Source organism: Falco naumanni, chromosome 3 (genome assembly GCF_017639655.2).
Source record: "Falco naumanni isolate bFalNau1 chromosome 3, bFalNau1.pat, whole genome shotgun sequence".
NCBI lineage: Eukaryota > Metazoa > Chordata > Aves > Falconiformes > Falconidae > Falco > Falco naumanni.
In genome coordinates, this window is record NC_054056.1 from 70,308,683 (window position 1) to 70,329,196 (window position 20,514).

The 20,514-nt window shown below is 39.6% G+C and overlaps 1 protein-coding gene across 10 annotated transcripts in view; it reads left to right on the top strand.

Annotated features, from left to right (window-relative positions):
* The window catches only part of DTNA (dystrobrevin alpha), a 233,837-nt gene that overhangs the window by 113,247 nt on the left and 100,076 nt on the right, over nt 1–20,514 (top strand). For 7 of the 10 annotated variants that reach the window (XM_040586902.1, XM_040586907.1, XM_040586906.1 and 4 more), the window contains exon 2: nt 18,293–18,360. In XM_040586902.1, coding sequence (XP_040442836.1) covers nt 18,294–18,360 — 67 coding nt within the window. In that variant the 5' untranslated portion in view covers nt 18,293. Of the gene's footprint in view, nt 1–18,275; nt 18,361–20,514 lie in introns of those variants that run through there. The other 3 variants (XM_040586911.1, XM_040586901.1, XM_040586910.1) reach the window with 1 other exon arrangement.

A 20,514-nucleotide genomic window follows, 5' to 3' on the forward strand; every position in this document is an offset into this window, starting at 1 on the left:
ACACTACAAAATAGACAAACATACAGGCTAGACTCTGTTTTCAGAAGATGATGTTTATTTTCACTGCCCTGCTTGATTTTTGAGCAGAGAATGAGAACTTCTTGTTTGTGAAAAACAGACATCTAATGGAGCTTTTACAATATATCCAGAAATAGAGGTATCCTACATCACAAGTTACTTTTGAAAACACAAGCCATTATGGCTAAAATTAAACAGAAGTAAAATCCTGGCAAAATGGACTCTGTTGTCATTGAAGTCAATGAGAGCCTTTCCATTGATTTAAGTGGAACTAGGATTAAACTCTGTATTTTATATAGAAGAGCCTTTACTTTTTTCACATGCAGACATATGCATGCTTTCTCTTCCCTTTTCTGCTATAAATGTACTGTGCTGGACAAGAGCCACTTGAAAGTTCACAACCTTTAGGACAGATGGGATGCCAGCAGCAGAGGAGCGTTAGTCGGTGCAGGCTAAGCATGGCTGTGTACATCAGCCAGTGCCTGTAGTTCTCAAACAAGAGAGTATTTCACTTGACAGGTCTGCAGCAAAAAACTGCAGGTAGATTTCAACAGGCTTCAATTCCCACTGTTGAAAGGAGAAACTTTAGACATACTTAACTGAGGCTTTCAGGTTCAGATCAAGACAATTTCCGTGAGACAGTGTGCAGGCTGCGTTTGTGAAAGTACATTGTTATAGCAACTTAAAACAATGTATTGGATGTCAACTCAAGGGAGTAAGCCTGCAGCGAAGCTAAGCCTTAGCAGTACTCAGGGTAAATGGCTTCTGACCTGTAAAAGTGTACATTTCCACAGACGGTTGTTAGCTTTGCCCTTTCTCTGTGTGGCAGACATGGAGGAGCAGGGACCAGTATCTGGTCTGGTTTGTTCCAGGCATTGATCCTGAGGGAGATTGCCTGGGGGCCTGCAAGCAGTGGAGCAGATACTATTGCATTTTACAGTGGATGTCTTTAAGGGAGAAGCAGGGGTTTTACCAGGGTGCCGTATTTTCAAAATAAAATTTGCAGGTTTTGTTCCAGCCAAGAGAAATTTGCCACAATATTTTGCTCCAGTACTCACGGTCATGGTAATTCTGGCCAGGAGCCCTCAAACGCAAATCTCACTAAGTGTTTGCTCTTAGTAGTTCAGGGCAAAACTTTGGCTCAGCCTCTGAAAAAGCCTAAAACCTTTCTTTTAAAGAACAAACATTTACTTTCCCATGTGATTATCTGCCTGGAATACAAGAGAACTGTTTACTGAGAAAAAAAGGAAAAAGACATTTTTCTTTTGTTACAGTCACCCTGTAAAAAGAATGTGAAGTGTGCACTAAAGCCTAAATCTAAATCTGTATTTTTTCCTCATAAATATCACCATAAACTGATGTATATACCAAAGTTTGCATTTGTTGCAAAAAGATCCATGACTTCAAGAGCAAGTAAAAGGCCTTTGTACCAGGACAGAGAGGGTCCAGATGCTGTATCTTGCCTGGAAGGAGAGGAAATCTGTGCAGAATTCTTTTCATGGACAGGGATATAGCAGAAAAGATTATTCTGAGTAGCTGTTGCCCATGGGAAGCTTAGAAAGTTTAATTTTAAAAGGTTTTCTATCCCATATACATTCAGGTGTTACCTATTTTGCCATCAGTGTTTGTAGTACTAGGGAAACATATAAAACCAACTCGCTTTTATCCTGATAGAACCAAATGTGTGCAGATGTGATCTGTTTGTTTGGTGTGCATGAGGAGAATGGGAACATTCTTCTTTGGACATTTGAGAGAGTACTGTATTTGTTCTTTTTCTAATCCTTTGCCATACTAAAAACTGAGCAGTCAGGACGAAGATTACGTGATGTGTCTTTTTGATCCTAGCAAATACATTATTTGAGTCTGATAAGGTGCCTTTTTTAAAAAAAACATTGTTTGGACCTAGCTTTTCTGTTAAAATTTTAGAGGTGAACAGAAAGCATTCACATATGAAGCATTGGATTTGGTGCTTGGTATTCTTCCTCTTCAGAGTAGCTCATGTAAAACTGTCCCAGGGTCTGAGTTTTTGGCACTGTTCAAGAATTCAGCTGATGTCATGAACTGTTGCTGGCAGATGCAGCAACTTCTAAGGGCTTAAAATGTTGATCCTCCAACACTTTTCTAAGTGCATTATTTTATAATTTTTATGTGTATGTATTTTTACAGTTTTCTAAATTTAGAAACTTACAGGTTTCTAAAGCTTTGTAATGATTTCTAGTTTCCCCTTCAAGACAGTGACACCATTTCAGTCAGTACAATTTCAGCAGATCATCCCTAAATTATATGATGAAATTTATCTATTTGTTGTTTCAACCTTGAGTATTTTTCTTATACAACTAACACGATTATAAAAAACGTGTATTAGTTCTCTTCCTAATGCGAGATCTTGGATGAAAATGAAGTTTGAAGGGATCCTGTTATGTTTGCCCTCATTATTTTGACCTTATTAATGCTGCAGGTTATTTATAGCTCCATGACTGCTATGTTAAAATCTTTGCAGGCAGTCTGACTCTTATCAGAAACTGCATATTTGAACGTCTTCCAGGGTTGCTGCTACTTTGGAGTAGGATCTGCTCCATTCTAGCTTCTCATGCACCAGGATCTGCTCTACCCTGGCTTCTCATGGACCCTTTGGGGCTTCTGCTCTGGGAAACCCTGCTGGTGTAGCCAGCTCATACAGCTGACATACAAATGCTACCTCCAGAAGTGCTACCCTGTAGTATTTTCCTACGTCACCCAAATCTCTGTGATGTTGTGCATTAGGCGATACAATCTTGATTATCCCGTTGCTGATATAGTGAGAAATGACTGGCACTTGATATAAATGAATCTCCTGGCATTGGAAATTGCCAGTGGAAATCCTTTCAGTGCTTCTCCTCAGCTGAAGAAAAATGAGGTGTATGCAAGGAACGCCACCAAAAGGCTTTTCTTTGCCAAATATTTCAACATTTGACAGCATGTAGGTCTGTTCCAGGCAGAGGTATTTGTCCTCTCTAGCTGCTCTGCAAATAGGATTGAGTGGCAAATTTGTAAATAAAATAAAAAAGTAAAATAAAACTGTGAGCAACAGGAAAAAAAAAACCCTCTCTGACGCTTTCAAGTTGCCTTTTCAACTCATTTGTTGTAAAACCACACTTCCGCAGGCTTGCTTAGAACCAAGCCTGCAGCTAAATATTTACCCAATAGATTTTGTTAAATCTGTTTCGGTGCCTCTGGAAATGAATTCACACCTCTAATTCCTAAGTACCCTTTGCCTCTGGGCATCTGTAGTGAAATGCAGGTATTAGAAGAGCTGAAATCGAGCTGAGCTAACTGATAACCTGAGTCAATAAGCAATGAACTAAGAAGAGAGAATGATCTCTCGTCTCTCCAGGGTTTGGAAATGGTAATGGAAATTTTCAAGGTGAAAAGCCAAGCTGGACTGGGGTGTTTCAGGTCCTTCAGATGATGTTTGAGAAGTATTTTCAGTGCCTGTTGCCAGGCTTCTTGTGCTCTCCAGGTCAGCTCCAGTGCTTCCCAAGTTGAATCTCCTGGAGAGAAAGCCATGTAGGTGGGGAGGTGCCACCACCCCCTGCAGCAGCAGGACAGGTGAAGAGTAAAGGCAAGTTCTTTCATGGGAAAGCAGAAGGAGCAGCACATGGTGACAGCCTGCATGGCTGCGTCTAGAACTGGAGCATGAAGGAACTGTCTTCCTGGAAGTGCCTTGGTCAGGGGACAAGGAAAGGCCCTGGTCAGCTCAGACAGCCTCTCCAAGACCCTCAGCCCTGCAATGGGTTCTATTCAGTCTCCTTGGCCGAACAGTCCCCTACAGGCCAGACACAGGTCAGGAGGAGCTAAAGACTGGCCACTCACCCCACCAGAAGGTATAATAATAATCCCACCAGTTTTCTTGGCTGCTCAGTGTATTATGCTGTTAATTCATCTCACCTGTTAATCTTGCCCCTTAGAAAAGGGGCATAGTCTTCCGCTGAAAAGTTTTTGCTGTTCTTACTGACTTTGCTGCAGTTCTGTCTTGCTGGAGCTTGCTACACAGGATACACCTGGTTTTCTGATGTGGAGCCCCACCTCTGACCATGTCCGCCCCTAGACCTGGGCTTGTTATAGTCTTGCTTCTCAGGTTTCTGATCCTGAATGGTTTTGACTTGGCTACCTGGCTCTTAATTTGGGTGGGGCAGCTTCCTCACAACACTAGCACCTCCTGGTCACCATGTATCTTTAACACACTTCACTGATGTATGAGCAGGAACGGTGCATCACCATCAAATCAACAGCTATTTCCCTATTTTATAAGCTTTCTGAGAATGATTTGGCCTGTGATGACTGTGTTACTGTCATCTTTCTCACAGGTAAAAGCGGAGTTTGTCAATTCTTCGTCATTTTCATGTTTCGGCTTTTGACGTCTGTTCAACACAAGGTAGAGATCTGAGCCCGGTGCCCAAAATCCAGCTGTGTGGTTTGCTCCCTTCCTTTGCTCTCGTATTTACGCTGGAAGCTAAGGCAAGAAGCAAAGTGGTGAGCTGCCACTGAGCAGTCTGCTGTAGGACATCACACCTCTGTGATGCAACACAGGGGAAGTCTGAGAAATCAGAAGGTGGTAGAGGCAAATGGATGGTTTGGGAGAGAAGGGACAAAAGAAAGGTAATAGCGAAAGAAGAAAGAGCAATGGGGCAATAGGACGTGGCTGCTGAGCTAGTCTGTTTTGAAAGCTGTATGTTTAAGAAACTAAATTATGAAATATGTAAGAGGAAAAAGCATATATACAACTGGGGAATGGAAGATGAGCCTCTGCTGATAAAACTCTTCTACACGCTATTTTATACCGTAGAGAGTCTTGTCCAGAAACACTTCTGGAGTCTCCATTTCACCTCATTGAAAATACAGTGTTAGGCCTACAATATATATTTCAAAGATTTATTGAGATAGTTTTAAAAACCACAGACTATAGGGCATTTACCACATCTCTTGAGAGACTGTCCACAGCCTCATACATCTTTCACTTCAGAGTTTTCCTGTCGAGATTGGATATTTTCTGTGTTTAAATATCATTCCTTTTATTCCTAATCAAACCCTTTGTATCACACCTGATAATTTTCTCTTCAACATGAACAGCAGATAGCTGTTTTATTCCCAGCACATGAGCGTTTAACAAAACTGTATAGATTTTATGTTATTCTCTTCCCAGAAATTGTCTCTGCCCTCTGAGTATTCCCCCATCTCTTCTCCTCGCTCCTTCCACTCTGTCAATGGCTTCCAGACAACTCGGTGCCTGAAACAGAATGTAATAGTTGAGTGCGGTTGAACCAGAGCCAGACAGAGGGAGAAGGTCTCTTGATTCCTGCTCTGATGTGATGCATTTGATAAGGCGGACCAAAAATGCACTGCTGCTTTTTTGCCAGAATGCTCAGAAGAATATTAGACATGGTCACAGAATTAAGTGAGTGATACCTGAGCTGTGAATGCACTTACTCTTGTTTGCAAATATCATTAAACAGCTTAGCTCAAATCTGCTTATTACCAGCTTAAACAACTTCAATTTAGATGCCTCTAGACTGGTTTAAGGATTGGCTTCATGTAACAGTAGGGTTCAAGCTGGACATGGTTTTGTTAAGGCAGTGGTGTGGTGCTTCTAACAGGAACTTCTCCGTTTCAGTTTCTGTTGTTCTCTGAAGTAAACTAGTCACCACTTTGAAAGCGGGCGTTCAATATGTGGCCAGAGCATCACACCAGCGAGCCGCTGCTGAGTCAGCGGAGAGCTGCTTTTGCGCAGGGGCCCTGATGGTGGAAGTGGTCTGTAGCTACCTGCTGCTCCTAATTACCCAGCTGAAAGTGTTTCTCGCCTGTGGCAGTCAATTCAAGTACATTTTCCTGTCAAAATCCAAGCCCAGAGAGGGTTGCTGCTCTCTTGAGAGGATGCATGTAATATTCTCACTTTTGTGCCCCAGTTTTCAGTGCCCCTGCAGTAGCCACAAATACTCCGGCAGCTCTGGCTGGGATGCAGCTGCTGGGCTGCTGTGGTGCATCGTTACAGGTGGTCAGTACCTGATACTGAAAGTATCTGTACAGCATTCTATCTGCTCAGAACCAAAGCATTTCACATAAAAACTAGCTTGAACAGTTCGCATTGCTACTCTCTCTCCCAGAATGTGTCATGCCCTGCAGACTGCTGGAGATCTTCATTCCCCATGCTTTTCTGTAGGGTGTCTTTGTTTTCACACTGACCATCCATTCCTCTTCTTCCACCAGCTGTGAGGCTTTCTCGTAGTTGATGGCTGATGATTTCTGGTGACCAGTCTTTGTAAAATACGTCTGTAAGTGTGGTGGATCTTGGAAGCGGCACCTTCACAGCTGGGAGTTCAGTGACTAGGGTTTCTCCACGGAGTTGTTTTTGAGACAGTTCTCTTAGAAACTGCTGTGGTTTTTGAAAAAAACTTACTGAATGCAACTGTGATGTAAAGACCAGAAAGTCTTTATTCATTCATTGAACAGCCTCACTGAAGTCCACAGTAGTTCTCCCAGGGTAAAAAACTATCCTGCACAGGTGAAAATGTTGGCTTGAGACCAGTAATTCCTCCTGGCAATGGGAGAAATACAGCATGTAAAACATTTTTCTGTTACAGCTTTATGTGTGCATTTAAATATAAACTGTTGGGTTTGTACTAAATTATGTAGAACAATGGACCTCAGCAGAAACAGAAGGAAAATGAGATCTTTTCAAAGGAAGGAGGTACTGAAAAATTAGTTTGAGGAAGATTAGTCTCTGGTGGAATATGTGGAACTTGACAGAAGCACATACAGATATAAAGTGCTGTGTGACTGGGTCTTCGCTGTTTTGGTGTCTCTTGTAACCTGTCATTAATGTTACAAAAGTCCCTTTTCCACAAAATTTGATGCATTCTGTGCATCCTAGAGCAATGCTTTTGTAGGAACATGTCTTCTGTCTTGACTTCCCTTAGCTGAGTGTTTCTAAGAATGTACTTCATTTTACATAAACAAAAGCTTCTTTTAACAACCATCTGGGTATTTCAAAGCACATCAGAAATCTTTAGAGCCATAGGTGCCAGTTTGATTAGTTGCACTTCTTCTGGGCTTTCTTGTCCTCCCCTTGGCTTTCTTCACATTCCCTCCTTGACCTGGGAAAGGTAAACTCAGGACACTGAAATTTCTCCAGGGGAAAAAAAAAAAAAAAGCATATTTCTAACAGCTGAAATGTTTATGCTGCACTGGAGGGATTTTTATAACCTAAATGTTCTTTCACAATATAATTAATAGTTCTATTAAAAATGTTCCTCTTCAAGCGTACTTTGCATAACCAGCAGTAATTTGAGTTTAGCAGGGTCCAACCAGTGTTAGAGGTAATGTATGTAAATGAGAGGAAAGAACAGGGTCAGTCAGTCACACGTAGCAGCCTGTTTCTGCTGTGTCCATTTACAACAATCACCAGCCATTATCTTTGCATTCAATATTTGAAGCATTAGCTTTATGTTCTGGCTTAGTGTATGAGACTATTTACTACATACTTCTATTTTATTTCATTTTCTTCTGTACACTATTGTAATAATGATATTGCCTAATAAAATAATGTCAGATTTTAATTAGATTAAAAGTAATTTGGTATATTAGGTTTTTTATTTGAGAAAATAAAGTAGGCGACAGTGCATATCAAGCTGTCCATTTTTTGTGTTTGTATTTGCTTTCATTTCCTGTCATACTTCACCTGTTGAAATAAGGGTGTTTTTTTTCTTGAATTGCCTTAAGTTATTACAGCCCTTCACATCCATATGTCTATATATTGATGTAGCAAGGTGTCATGGTTTAACCCCAACTGGCAACTAATAACCACACAGCCGCTTGCTCGCTCCCATCCCCATCACCTGCCCCAGTGGGATGGGGAGGAGAATCGGGAAAAGGTAAAACTTGTGGGTTGAGATAAGAACAATTTAATAATTATAATAATAACAACAACAACAACAATAATTGTAATGAAGAGGAGAGAGAAAGAGAGGAATAAAACCCAAGGGGAAAAAAACCCAAGTGATGCACAATGCAATTGCTCACCACCTGCTGACCGCTGCCCAGCCAGTCCCCAGGCAGCGATTGGCAGCCCGTGGCGAACCTCCCCAGTTTATATACGGAACAAAACGTCATATGGTATGGAATACCTCTTTGGCTAGTTCGGGTCAGCTGTCCTGGCTCTGCTCCCTCCCTGCTCCTTGTGCACCTGCTCACTGGCAGAGCATGGGAAACTGAAAAGTCCTTGATTTAGGTAAGCGCTACTGAGCAACAACTAAAACATCAGTGTGTACCGACATTATTCTCATACTGAATCCAGAACACAGCACTGTACCAGCTACTAAGAAGAAAATTAACTCCTATCCTAGCTGAAATCAGGACATAAGGACATAGGATGCCTAATTTAGTATATCTTGAATGGATAGTTTTGCAAAAATTCCTGCTCCTAATAGCTGCACCTTATTAATCACTGAAATGAATCAGCTAGACTAATATGAAAGGGTATGGTAATACTATATGAGAGTAGTCCAGCAACAGGAGGCCAAAATTTACTAGGAGGCACAGACAGGATACATTTGCATCAAAAACATTTTTGCAACAGAAAACCTTATGCTAGCCCTCTGTGGTGGGATACTTTACAAATAACCAGTGATGTATGAACTGACATAAATTTGCAGTTCACTTTTATAAGAGTGTCCTGAATAGCATCTCAGCATACAACCAAATAAAGAAGAGGAGCAGGAGGAAAGGGGGAAATATTCTTCCGCTTCTTACACACTTCTCGTTAATTCTTTAATTATTTTTGCTTTCCAGGTGACCTCAGTACTCAGTAAACTTCCATATCACATGCAGAGGAGGTATGTTCTGTGTTAGATACATCTCTGCATGTGACTAAAGCTTATCTGGTGTTGGGAGATACTCTGACTCCTCCTTGAAGTGCCGTTTCCAAGTACATTCCCTGTTACATACACTGTAGGCTGTCCTTTTTGTTAGATGTTTATTAAGGACTAAATAGAAAAACCTTTGAGCCCGGTTCAGAAGTCCATTCCTCTTTAGCTAAGTACTCAGTCAGCACAATGGAATTCAAGCATATGCTTTGAATTCAGTGTGTGTGTAAAGGCTTTGCAGAATAAGGACAGATTAAAGAAAGCTTTTGTTGAGCTGGAGCCAATCTGTGTTTGCCTTTCCGATGTGTTCACCATTAGAAGACTCAGAAATGTTTGTATGGGCCTGTAATTTCTTGTCACTTAAATTTTTACAAATTTAGACATCTCATTGCTTGGAATTTTTTCTGCTGTTTCTTCTGTTATCACATGGTACTCCCAGCCTACCTCTTCTGTTTCTGTTGGGTATAATGACTGTATTGCTTGTGTGGTTATTTGTGGGTATGCAGGCAGGCAATTAATGGAACGAGAACATACAGACACTGATTTTAATCATACTGACTTTGGGATAGTTAATATCTTAACTGAGTATCTTGAGGACTGAACCATTATAGCTAAGGCTGCCAAGTGAAATCATTTTAACAATGCATGCAGAATTTGTTTTCCCACCACAAGCTTAGAGACTTAGATGTGTGTCTTTCAATGTGATCTGGTACTTGAAAACAGAATTAAGAGGAACAAGTTGGCATCTGCTTTGAAAGATTCTTCAGCTGAATGCAGCCACTGAAATGATCAAGCTCTGTCACTTTTACCCAAGTCATCAGGCCACTCACAGAAGGGATATGAACAAGTAAAAAAGAGAAGATCTCCCATTTGCTTATTCCCTGACAACAGCTAATTGCTAAAAATGCCTTCTTCAGATATTAATTAGTTCAGCCTGTAGGCTGCTCTTACTTGGATTAAGGATCTGATTTCTCTCTGCATGAGGTTCATACAGACTCAGTAATCAAAGCTTTTTTGGTCTCAGAAGGTATACTTAACCGAATATGCTCTTAAATTCATTAATTCCCATCCTAGTGCCATTCTTCTGTCCTAGTGCCTGCTCTGACTGAACCTCAAGACAAATTAACAGCTACCACTATGAAAGAATATGTGTGAATAATTTCATCACTGCCTCATCATGCTTTCATTTGTAATTTATTTTCTATCTTTTCCCCAATTAGATCTGGAGAGACGGGATTTCCATGGGAATGTTTTTAATTATTTTTTTAGCTGTGTTTAGATACAATTCAGACTACTTTTTCATCCATCTATTCATTATAATATTTCAGAAAATTAAAAAGTGAAAAAAGGCCAAAGGTGTCTATTTCAGGCATAAAGATGAAAAAGTTTTAAGTTTTTCTTGGTTGTCAGTTGAATAATGAGAAACTCTTCTTAGCTGATAAGGTTTTTTCAACTTCTCTGTATCAATGGCTATCCAGTTAATTGTTTGGATGCTGAAACTTTTGATCAGGTAAGGTGGCAAAAGTCAACAGCCTCTCTATTAACTAGTTTGCTTGACTACCCAACAATACTTAATTTTAGTGAAAGACTTTCACAGTATACTGAAGGGATCTCAATAATTTCAACTGCCTAGGAGTGTATCTTCTCCCACAGCTACCATTTGGTTTATTTAGATGTTTTTATAATTCTAAGGAGATGAAAGTACCTGCCATCCTACAGCAAATAATCATCAAATCCCTGTTTCCAAAAACTGACAACTTGTATTATTAAAATTGGCAGAAGCCAGGAAATGCTTCCCAACACAATTGTATCAGTGACAGCTTACTCAAATGAATTTGGGTTTAATTATGGCAGCACAAGAAGAGCTGAAAGGTCCTTTTGACTAAGTAGAAGTTTAATTACATGAGAAATCCTGCAACCTCCTTTGTGTCTCTACAATGGCAAATAAAAAGACCTGAGAGAAGACCAGGGTACCAAAGTATCAGAGTATCAATTACATGCTTCCTGTGATAAAGACCTTGTAACTTTTTATCCCTTGAGTTTCATTATGGTTTTCCCTATGAATTATTCCTTGCCTAACCAACTGAAAGAAGTAGAACTGCAAATTTGAGTGTTTAAAGGTGATCAATACTTTATTGATCTTGTTTTTTAGAAAAATAGTTTTTAAAAGGCATACATTGAGGGAAAAACTACAGTTTGGGTGAAATCCAGCTCCATGTTGAGGGCATGGCAAAACTCCATTAAAAGATTAACACATCAGACAACCAGATTTGGCATTGTATATTGTCAGGTTTTGTTTCTGAGTTTTGGAGCTTTCTTTTTCTGGACTGTGTTTTGAGTGCAACGAAATTGAAATTACTGTTAGCGGAGGTTATTTCTGAATACCCCTCCATCAAACTAAGGCTCTGAAACATCATGCATGAGTGTAAAGGAAATCAATATTCTGCTTTATTTCTTTTAAAATATTTAATAAGACTTAGACAAAATATAATTTTAAAATAGCATTTGAATAGAACTTTGAAAAGGTATATTTAAATCTATACCAGTTAGCTAAAATCAATCCTTACTGTTTGTCAGAACTCTTTATCAGAAGTGATGGCAATGAAACACTGGGGAAAAGCTTTTTGGAGCTGGCCAAAATGATTTTATTAGATAATTTTGTACTCTCAAAGGATGAAAACTTATTTGAAGCACTGAACATTAGTATTCTTTCTGTGTTTCATCCAATAGAGTAGTTTCTTATAGTACCAGGAAAGCTAACTCTAAAAAAGCATGGTTGAAAAAATATATCTAAGCAACTCCTGTAAGACAGTTTTCTAAAGTTTCACAGATATATTGTAAGTCTCAATAATTTCACAATATATTGTAAGTATTGTAAGTGCTGGTTTTCTTAAATGTCTTTCATGTCTGGAGTAGTAAGGTTCTCTAAGAGAAGTCCTCCTTTGTGTTGCAGATAAAAGCTGAAAACTGTACTCTACGCACACATAAAAAGCATAAACCCAAAGATTCTGGGTTATATTTTGGCCTGGTGAATAATATTTTGAATTCCTAAATTTGATAATGCCTAGTGCACATGGAAAATGACTGGTGGTTCCTTTGTTCCCTGAAGCCAAACAGTTACAGCATCCTCTGTTGAAGTTCTGATTCTGTACAGTATTAAATATGGAATTAGTCTATTTTGACTCTCATGTTTTCTATTTTCAAATTGCCCTTTTTTTCTTTAGTGATTAACCTCTTCACAATTCAGTTTTTAGACCTCACAGGGAAGATGTGCATAGCATTTGGTCTTCCTTGAAGACTAAGTGTTATGAAAATGAGTTGCATTGGGTGCCTTATTAGGCATTTTTGACAGTTTCCTACTAAGGATACGAAGCTACCAAATGGGAAACTGATGAAAAATCTGTTAGAAAATTCTTTATTAAAAACAAAGTACACATTTTGCTAAAGGAATAAATCAAGATAGAATTGCATTTTTTTTTTTTTTTTGTAATATTAAAATTGCAAAATGTGACGAAAATAAAAGAGGCAGACTTACTGAGGCTCATGTTGGAGATGAGCTTAGCAACAGCTTTTATTTTCCTTCTTCGCTGTAAAAAGCTCATCTAGATAAAATACAAACAAGCATTGCAAGCGCAGTGCAATTATACCTAGCCTCAGGAAACAGCATTGACCAATTTTATTATTGTGCCAAAGATTAGTCCTGGAGTGTAAAGCTGAGAGAGACCTATTAGGGACCTGCTTCATTAAAAGATGTGGAACAAGACCTTCATAAGGCACCAATAAATCCCTTTAAGGGGAAGAGGGCTCTGAAATGGCCTTTTGGGGTTCTCATTATTAACTTCAAGGATTGCTGAGGTTGGTGACTTTGCAAATATGGTTTTAGCTAGCACTCACTGTCCTTTTAACTCTCTGTTCTCCAGTCCAAATTCACTTTGAAAGAAGCAGCCATAACTCTGCTCTAGTTAGCTGAGCAGCATCCACCTACTGGGGCTGGAAAATCTTCTGATATTGCTATGAATCTTGCATGAACGGCACTCCAAACCTAGCTGTTGACTACAGCTTTAAGTTCCTCATAAAGTCCCTGTAAGCTGTGATTTTTCATAATTTTTCATAAATCAAAATTTCTGATGCCAGTAAATCCCAAAAAGAAATAGCAGTTTGTTATGTATGGAGGGCATTTTGATAAAACTATCCCAAGCAATGGCAGACAAGAAGCCTATGCTGCTGGAAAATGTTAGTGTTTTCTGCTCAAAGCTGGGTTTAAATGTTGACCAGCGGCATGGAAAATAACATCAGATTTGTCAACAGCAGGAAGAATAGCCACAGAGAAACAGCACATTTCTCTGCATCCTAATGCTTCCAATTCCTAGAGATACCAAAGCAAATATCTAGCATTTGACATTTCAGGGAAGAAAAAATAAATAGCTGTTTATATCAGGAGTTCGAGATTTCCTTGCTAGGGAACTACAGACTGCTCAGATAAGTGATGCTTGAGCATGGTTGATATTTTCTACAAAATGATGGTACTCTTTCCAAACGTGATCTCAAGATACTCGCTGTGGGTTTTACCCATCTTCTGGAGCAAAATCTCCAGCTAGAAGTTGCATGCCAGTACACTCCCAAGCTCTTCAGAGCAGCAGCAAGCACAACCAGGCAAAACTGGGGCAGAGATGAGTGTTTCTCTTTTTCCTCTGTGCCTGCTGCAATGGAGAACCCAATTTTTAATCCAGCCTAAAAGACCATCAGGAATGTCACCAGACGGGATTCGGAGCCTCTTTTGTCAAACACAGGGCTGCATCACAGCCATCACATGGGACTCGATAAATGTTTCATGCCACATTTAATCTGTTTCAGCAGACAGTTTTCCTCACTGGCATGCTTCCTGCCGCCCTGGGGCACTTCACCATCACTGCTGAACAGGATGGGGATTTGTGGAAGTGTTCGTGGGGTGGCTTGTCTCAGAGCCATCAAACTGCGTGTGCACGTGTGCATTAGGTCAGGAATTTTTTACAGTCTCCTGGGAAGTGTCTGGAACTCTCCAGACGGGAGCTCCTTCTCCAGGTATACAGGCAATTACTTCTTTTGATCGTTTTTTTTTGGAGCTAATGTTTTAATTTTGGCAGGCATTGCTTTTACCATGCATAGAGATAGCTCAAGAAATGGAAATATACCAATAACAAGAATAATGACATAAACCAGGGGTTAATAAAATACACTATTTACCCTATAAATACTAAAACAAGAAAAACAGTTATGTGTGAGAGAGATTATTACAGTACTCACAAATCAAAGCAGCACAACAGCAAAAAAAAGGAAAGAAAAATTAGGCGTTTATTTCTCACCTTAGGTATACTATATGATATTTCCTCCCAGGTTTTATAAACAAATAAAGTGAATAAATAAACAAATAGGTTTTTTAAATATAAATAAATAAAGTGAATAAATAAACAACGTGGAAAAAACCCCAAATAAAATAAAAAGTAGACCAGCTATGCTTTGGGTACAGGATAAGCATGAAGATGAAATTGCAATTCAAATCAAACTAAGTATTACTTTTTTCTTTTCCTTCAAGCACCACTAACATCATAAAAGTTTTCAGCTTGAAACACTGATAGAAATGAAACATTCATGGTATCTTTTTCAGAGGTTGGAAACCTTATGCTTGGAATGATTTCTGCTCTGGAATGTCTGTAATATGTTGAGGCCTTAATACCTTGCTAATTGGTACCTTACTAATTAGCCCATGACAGGAATTTTAATTAGAGGCCCAGCAGGTGTTCTCCCTACCTGCAGTGGAGAAGCTGTTTCCTGGGGAGAAAAGTGAAGGGAAAAAGATAGTGGAAGGGGTCAATAGAAGACAAATATAATCTAATCCCAACTCTGGGAAGAGTGTACGTTAATTAATATTTTTCAAAATTATGTCTCTGATAATATATTCTGCTTTGTAAAGTCCATTAAAGTTCACTTTGTAATTTGCTCTTCTCCCCTGTAGAACAAATTGTACTTTTTTTTTTTTTCTGTGACTTGACATGTGTTATAAAGCAAAATGAGAAATACTGGGACATGACTGTAATTATGCTCACGACCAGCCCAGAGGCTGTGCTGAGCATCCCAGGCTCAAAGAAGCATGAGCCTCTGTAATCTGAGATAAAGGGCAGAGCTGTGTACATGTGGGCTGGATCAAGGGGAGCAAGGCTGAGAAGGGAGATGCCCCACACCAATGACCAATGGCATTAGCTGCGCCTGTAGCACATTCTGGAGTTAAAAATGCACACAAAAAACTTGGAAGACACAGTTGAGTGAATTACTATGAATGGCAACTCAAAAATAACAATATTGATGAGCATCATCTATCAGTTTCCTTCTGTCAGGAAAAGATGTGAAGGAGGGATAGAAGATACCTATCTGAAAATACTGCCACCACTGATGCTCTCATTAGCTTAATGTCCTGTACCCTGTTGCAGAGGATTTTAGTGTTGTCATTTGGTATGAAGCCTGTTTTAAAAACTGCAAAATATCTAGTGCATTGAGAGTCTTAAAAATATAAAACCAAAGTTTCTTCCCTCTCAAAGGAAGCCTGAGTTGTGTGTGTATAAATATAAAAGTTATTTGTCAGGCCTGGTAATCCCCATAAGCCCCAGCAGTAAAAAGGGTGATTCAGTTTCAGTAGATAATGGGACATTCTGAAAAATTATGATCAAGTCTGGGGAACGTTTTATGTAAGGAGATATAAACATCAGTAAAAGTAAGGGGAGGATGAATTGCAGGAAAGGGAAAAGCAGTTAATTTTTACCCCACTGAAAGGACCTTGTAGGAATGGGCTCTCTGGGGGAAGTGGAGAACTTGCTGTACAATTTGCATTATTTGAAAAATTCCTTTTTTTACTTAATTTTGACTAGGAAAATTCTTACGGGTGGTGAATAAGGTCACAGGTGAGCCACATTCCAGTGGATGCTCTGTAGATATTTAAAAGCAATAGCTAAGGAATGTTTTTCTCCAAGAGGTAGTATGAGGGAAGGGCAAATAAAGTTGCACCCTTTCTGTTTTCAATAAAGTTTGCAGCAGTCACTGTGAGACCAGTGATTATTTCACGTATGTTAGAGAACATTGATGGAATTTAAACAGCAAATTAATAAATGGAGAAAAATCTGTAAGAATTAAGTGTAAATTGTATCAAGAAACTGAAAGAAGATGATGTGATCCTTGTGCCAAAATCACAATAACCCAATCTTAATCAATTAATATGAACACTATATAGTCTGAAAAACAGTTGCATATTGTTTGTAGAATAATTCTGAGGGCAGGAGAAGTCAGGGAAAATTATGGTGGCCTGTGTCCCGCTCTACAAATAATAAAACAATCTAAAATTGTATTTGCTCTGAATTATTCACTCAGCTGTCTGCTATCTTTTCAAAGGGTTTTATTAAGCCACCTGTCCTATGAGATATGGTCATTTACCATGGCAAATTTGTTTCCTACTATGAGTTTGATTAGAAACAGGAAGGAGTGGGGAACTCAAGCTGGAGTTAGTGGGATTACATCATTTTTCATCTTTGATGGGCAGAGATTTAAGGCTAATCCAGGCACAAAAGGTATTACTATCTGCTGTCTAAGTAGGATGCAGGCTGGGTCTGGCATATCTTGAGATATATCTCATTTTGCAGGTGGGTATGAGTCTTCCCTGACACATTTAAGCTAGCAATCCACCAGCTACCTCTAGATCAGAGGCTGTGTGGCCACTTCTGTAAAGCACTATACTGAAAGCTGGTATCTCTGCACAAAGGCAGGATACGTTAGCTGAGACTTAACGTCATGCTACACACATCTGTATCACTCCCAGCCAAGTTAGAGCATAAGGTGAACTTGAATGTCCCTGCAAACAGGCTGCAGCTGTACTCTTTGTCCACTTCCTAGTGGCACTGCTGCTCACATCACAAATGTCCACCGTAGACAGCACTTTAGCAGAACCTTTATCAGTACTCTGAGAACTGAATAGGCTGTTTGGAAAAGGCAGTTATAATGTGCCACCACTTCATTTGAACAGTGCATTTTGAAAGGAAAAAAAACCACAGACAACAAAACACCTCTTACATGATTGCCTTTCTTTCCTCAAGAAGTAAAAGGAAACTGGGTTTCTATCCTAAGTCCTTTGGTGATGGTAGACTGCAGCATCCAGTACTTTTACCCTTCCCGTTATATACATATGCGGGTTTGCTATGGGATACAGTAGAATATTTTGAATTGCAGGTCTCTGCAGATCATCTCCTTTATATATATCCCGGATGATCCAATGTCTTGTTACACAGTCTAGTTGAGATAAGCATGCAGATTAAAATGCAGGTCAGAAGCCCTAACCAGACTTGTCAGGGAGGAAAGGATGTTGGTTTGCTAGGAGTTATCCATAGGAAGTAGTGATGCTGACACTGGTTTCATTTTTTGAGTGCTGCTGAAGTTTAAATAGTTTAAAGTTGTTAAAGCCTTTCACAGCCTTATGTCTAACATATTGACGTTGTAGTGAGCTGCCGTGGTTTAATCCCAGCTGGCAAATAGGTACCATGCAGCTGCTTGCTCACTCCCCTGGTGGGAAGGGGAGGAGAAACAGAAAAAGGTAAAACCCGTGCGTTTAGATGAGAACAGTTTAATAATTCAAATAAAGTAATAATAATAACAACAACAACAATAACCATCTGTTACGGTTTGAATGCTGGCTTTGAAGGAAGTTGTCTCTTCTCTGTGCTCTATCCAGCAGTAGTGCTCTTCAAAATATTCTGAAGATTTTTATATCTTAAAACTGAAGGAAAATATATTCTTACTTCTGAGCTTTTTACTCATGTAATCAGAGTCGTACTGTCCTGAATTTGAATGAATATTTGGAGTATATTTGCTTGAGTAAATAGAGGGTGTTATGTTGTGGGGTAGAGATTTAGTTGCTGTTGTGTTATTTTTTTGTCTCCTCCACCCAGAATTGGCTAGAAAGGTATTTTCTAAATTACAAAATAACGTCTGAATCTTGAGTGATTTCCTCTTTCTTACATAGTTTAAACAGAAGATTCCTTATTTGACAAAACCTAAAATGAATTTCAGAGCTTGTGTTATGTAAGTCAGTTAGTTACATCAAGCAGAAAAACTGAACATTGCCTTTGGGGGAGAGAGAGAGAGGGAAAACAAATGCTTGTAAGCAGAGTCTAGGGAATGGAGGACAACTTGGGGACCAGCTCCCTTGCAAACCATGCCACAGAGAGGCTGGCCAAAGGTATTGGGTACACATGGAGCACCAGCCAGCCTCAAAGGTTCTCTAGGATCAATTGTGGATGCTTATGTACTTATGTTCAGTCTGGGAATAATACTCAGTATTTTAACATGATTTTGTCTTCCAGAATGATTGAAGATTGTGGGAAAAGAGGAAATACCATGGCAGAAAGAAGGCAGCTGTTTGCAGAAATGCGTAAGTACTAGAAATGTTTCACAGAGATAAATGAAGCCGGTTGCAATGCAGTGTCAGTAAAATTTATGCAAGCTTTCCACCTCAAGTAACTGATATCTCCATTTCACAAATGGTTTATTATGAGTCCAAAACTACAGGAAAATGGGCTGATTTGACCAAAAAGCAGAAGATAGGGATTTTCTACATCAGATTTTGTAATTGTATTATTTAATCAGTAGCTTCTTGAGACACAAATGCTGCAATGCACAGGTAGCAATGAAGAGGGATAAAGGTCTCCGAAAGGCTACATCTTTTAGTGGGGGTATCTGTAGTGAGTTGTCCCCAGCTGGCTGCTAAGCACCCACACAACCACTTGCTTAATCCCGAACCAGCCCTCAGTGGGGTGGGAGAGAATACAGGGAGAGCAAAAGCAAGAAAACTCATGGCTTGAGATAAAAATAGATGGTTAAGTGACATAAAGAAAGAAAAAAAATTACCACAAGAAACAAGTGATGCAAAGGTGGTCACTCATTCATTGATGCATAGACTGTCTCCGAGCAATGTCTACCTTGGAAGACAAAACTTCCCACCCCCTGCTTTTGCTACCCCAGTTTTATTGCTGAGCATGACGTGATATATTATGGACTGTCCTTTTGGCCAGGTAGGGTCATCTGTCCTGGCTGTGTCTCTCCTAACCTCTTGCCCACCCCCAGCTGACTCTGGGGGGAACAGAGTAGGAAACAAAAAGGCCTGGATGCTCTGCAAGCACTGTTCAGCAATAGCTAAAACATCAGTGTGTGATAAACACTTTTTTAGCAGCGTGCAATAAAGGAAGTTAACTCCATCCCAGCCAGGCACAGTACAGGGACTCCATCATACTCCACTTGAGCACATTTTTTATAGTTTCTAGTGAAGCTTTGTGTTCCCTGCAGAATAGTGTGTCAGGGATGTACTATAACAATGATCCTGCAGTTCTCGACAGTCATCTCTCAATTCTCTTACAAACAATGCACCATTTGTCAAGGAATTTCTGTTACGTATGAAGTTTGGGACTGTCACCTTGTTACTAGGTTTACCTAAGTTCTGTCTGTAATAGACAATACAATACTAACACAATACTAAGCTTCCTATTATTTGTCCCCTGCAACATAGTAAACAACGACAGAACATCTCCCCCGTCGTTGGGGGAAGACTAAGATGAGCATTGCTGGGACTTGAGCAGCTGTGCACACTGAAAGGCAGGGTCCGCGCTGGTGAATTAGGTGTGCTTAGGACTGTTCTCCAGGGGTGAGTCCGGGGGTGACTGAATGCCCTACACCTGTTCTCCTGAGTCTCCAAATTAAGGACTTCTCGTTCAGATTGCGTGCTGAGGACAGTCTTGGCCTGTTCCACTGTGTCTACTAGCTCTGTTGTGCCCTGTAGTTATTTCAGTATCATACAAGGCTTGCTGTTGTAACTCACGTGGGTATTTCTCTTGTCCCTTGCATACAATATCTCAGACCAGTGGAGAGAGGGGTTGTTCTTTGGCTAGAAGGAAAAGAAAAAAAAAAAAAAGGCAAGAAAAAAGGATGAAGCATTTATCCAGTATTAGAACTTACTATACTTTTATTTAGAACTATAGAGAGAACTTGAGTTTGTATCAGCTAAAGTCGATAGCACAACTTCCATTAACTTCAGTGAGTTTGAAATATTCCTAAAATGGAAGATAATTGCTTAAGACTTTGCTGGAGGATTTATGGCTTGTTCCCACAGTTTTGAAGGCTGTTTTGCTGTCGGGTTGTTTTGGAGGAGTTAAGGAGGTATTGGGAAAATTTACACTCAGCAATTGAAGGGAGAGAAGGGACTATTTTCCCTGCACTGTACACAAATAGTTATTGTCTACTATTTTTTCTTTCACATTTTAGTATTATGACATATTTACTTGAGTCAGTTTATCTCACGTGTGCTTTCCTTTTTCTATTTGCCAGCCTCCCTTCCTCCTCATACTACACATGCACACAGAGAACTGGGTTCCAACTAGGTAAAAACGGGGAAATATTAAGTCTTTGTGAAAAACTAATTATGTTTTAGGCAAATAAATGTCCATATTAATAAAACACTGAATTTTGCATTTTGAAAGTCGCTTGGAATCCTGTGTGTGTAAAGGGTGTGCTTCATCGAAACAGAAGCTCATCC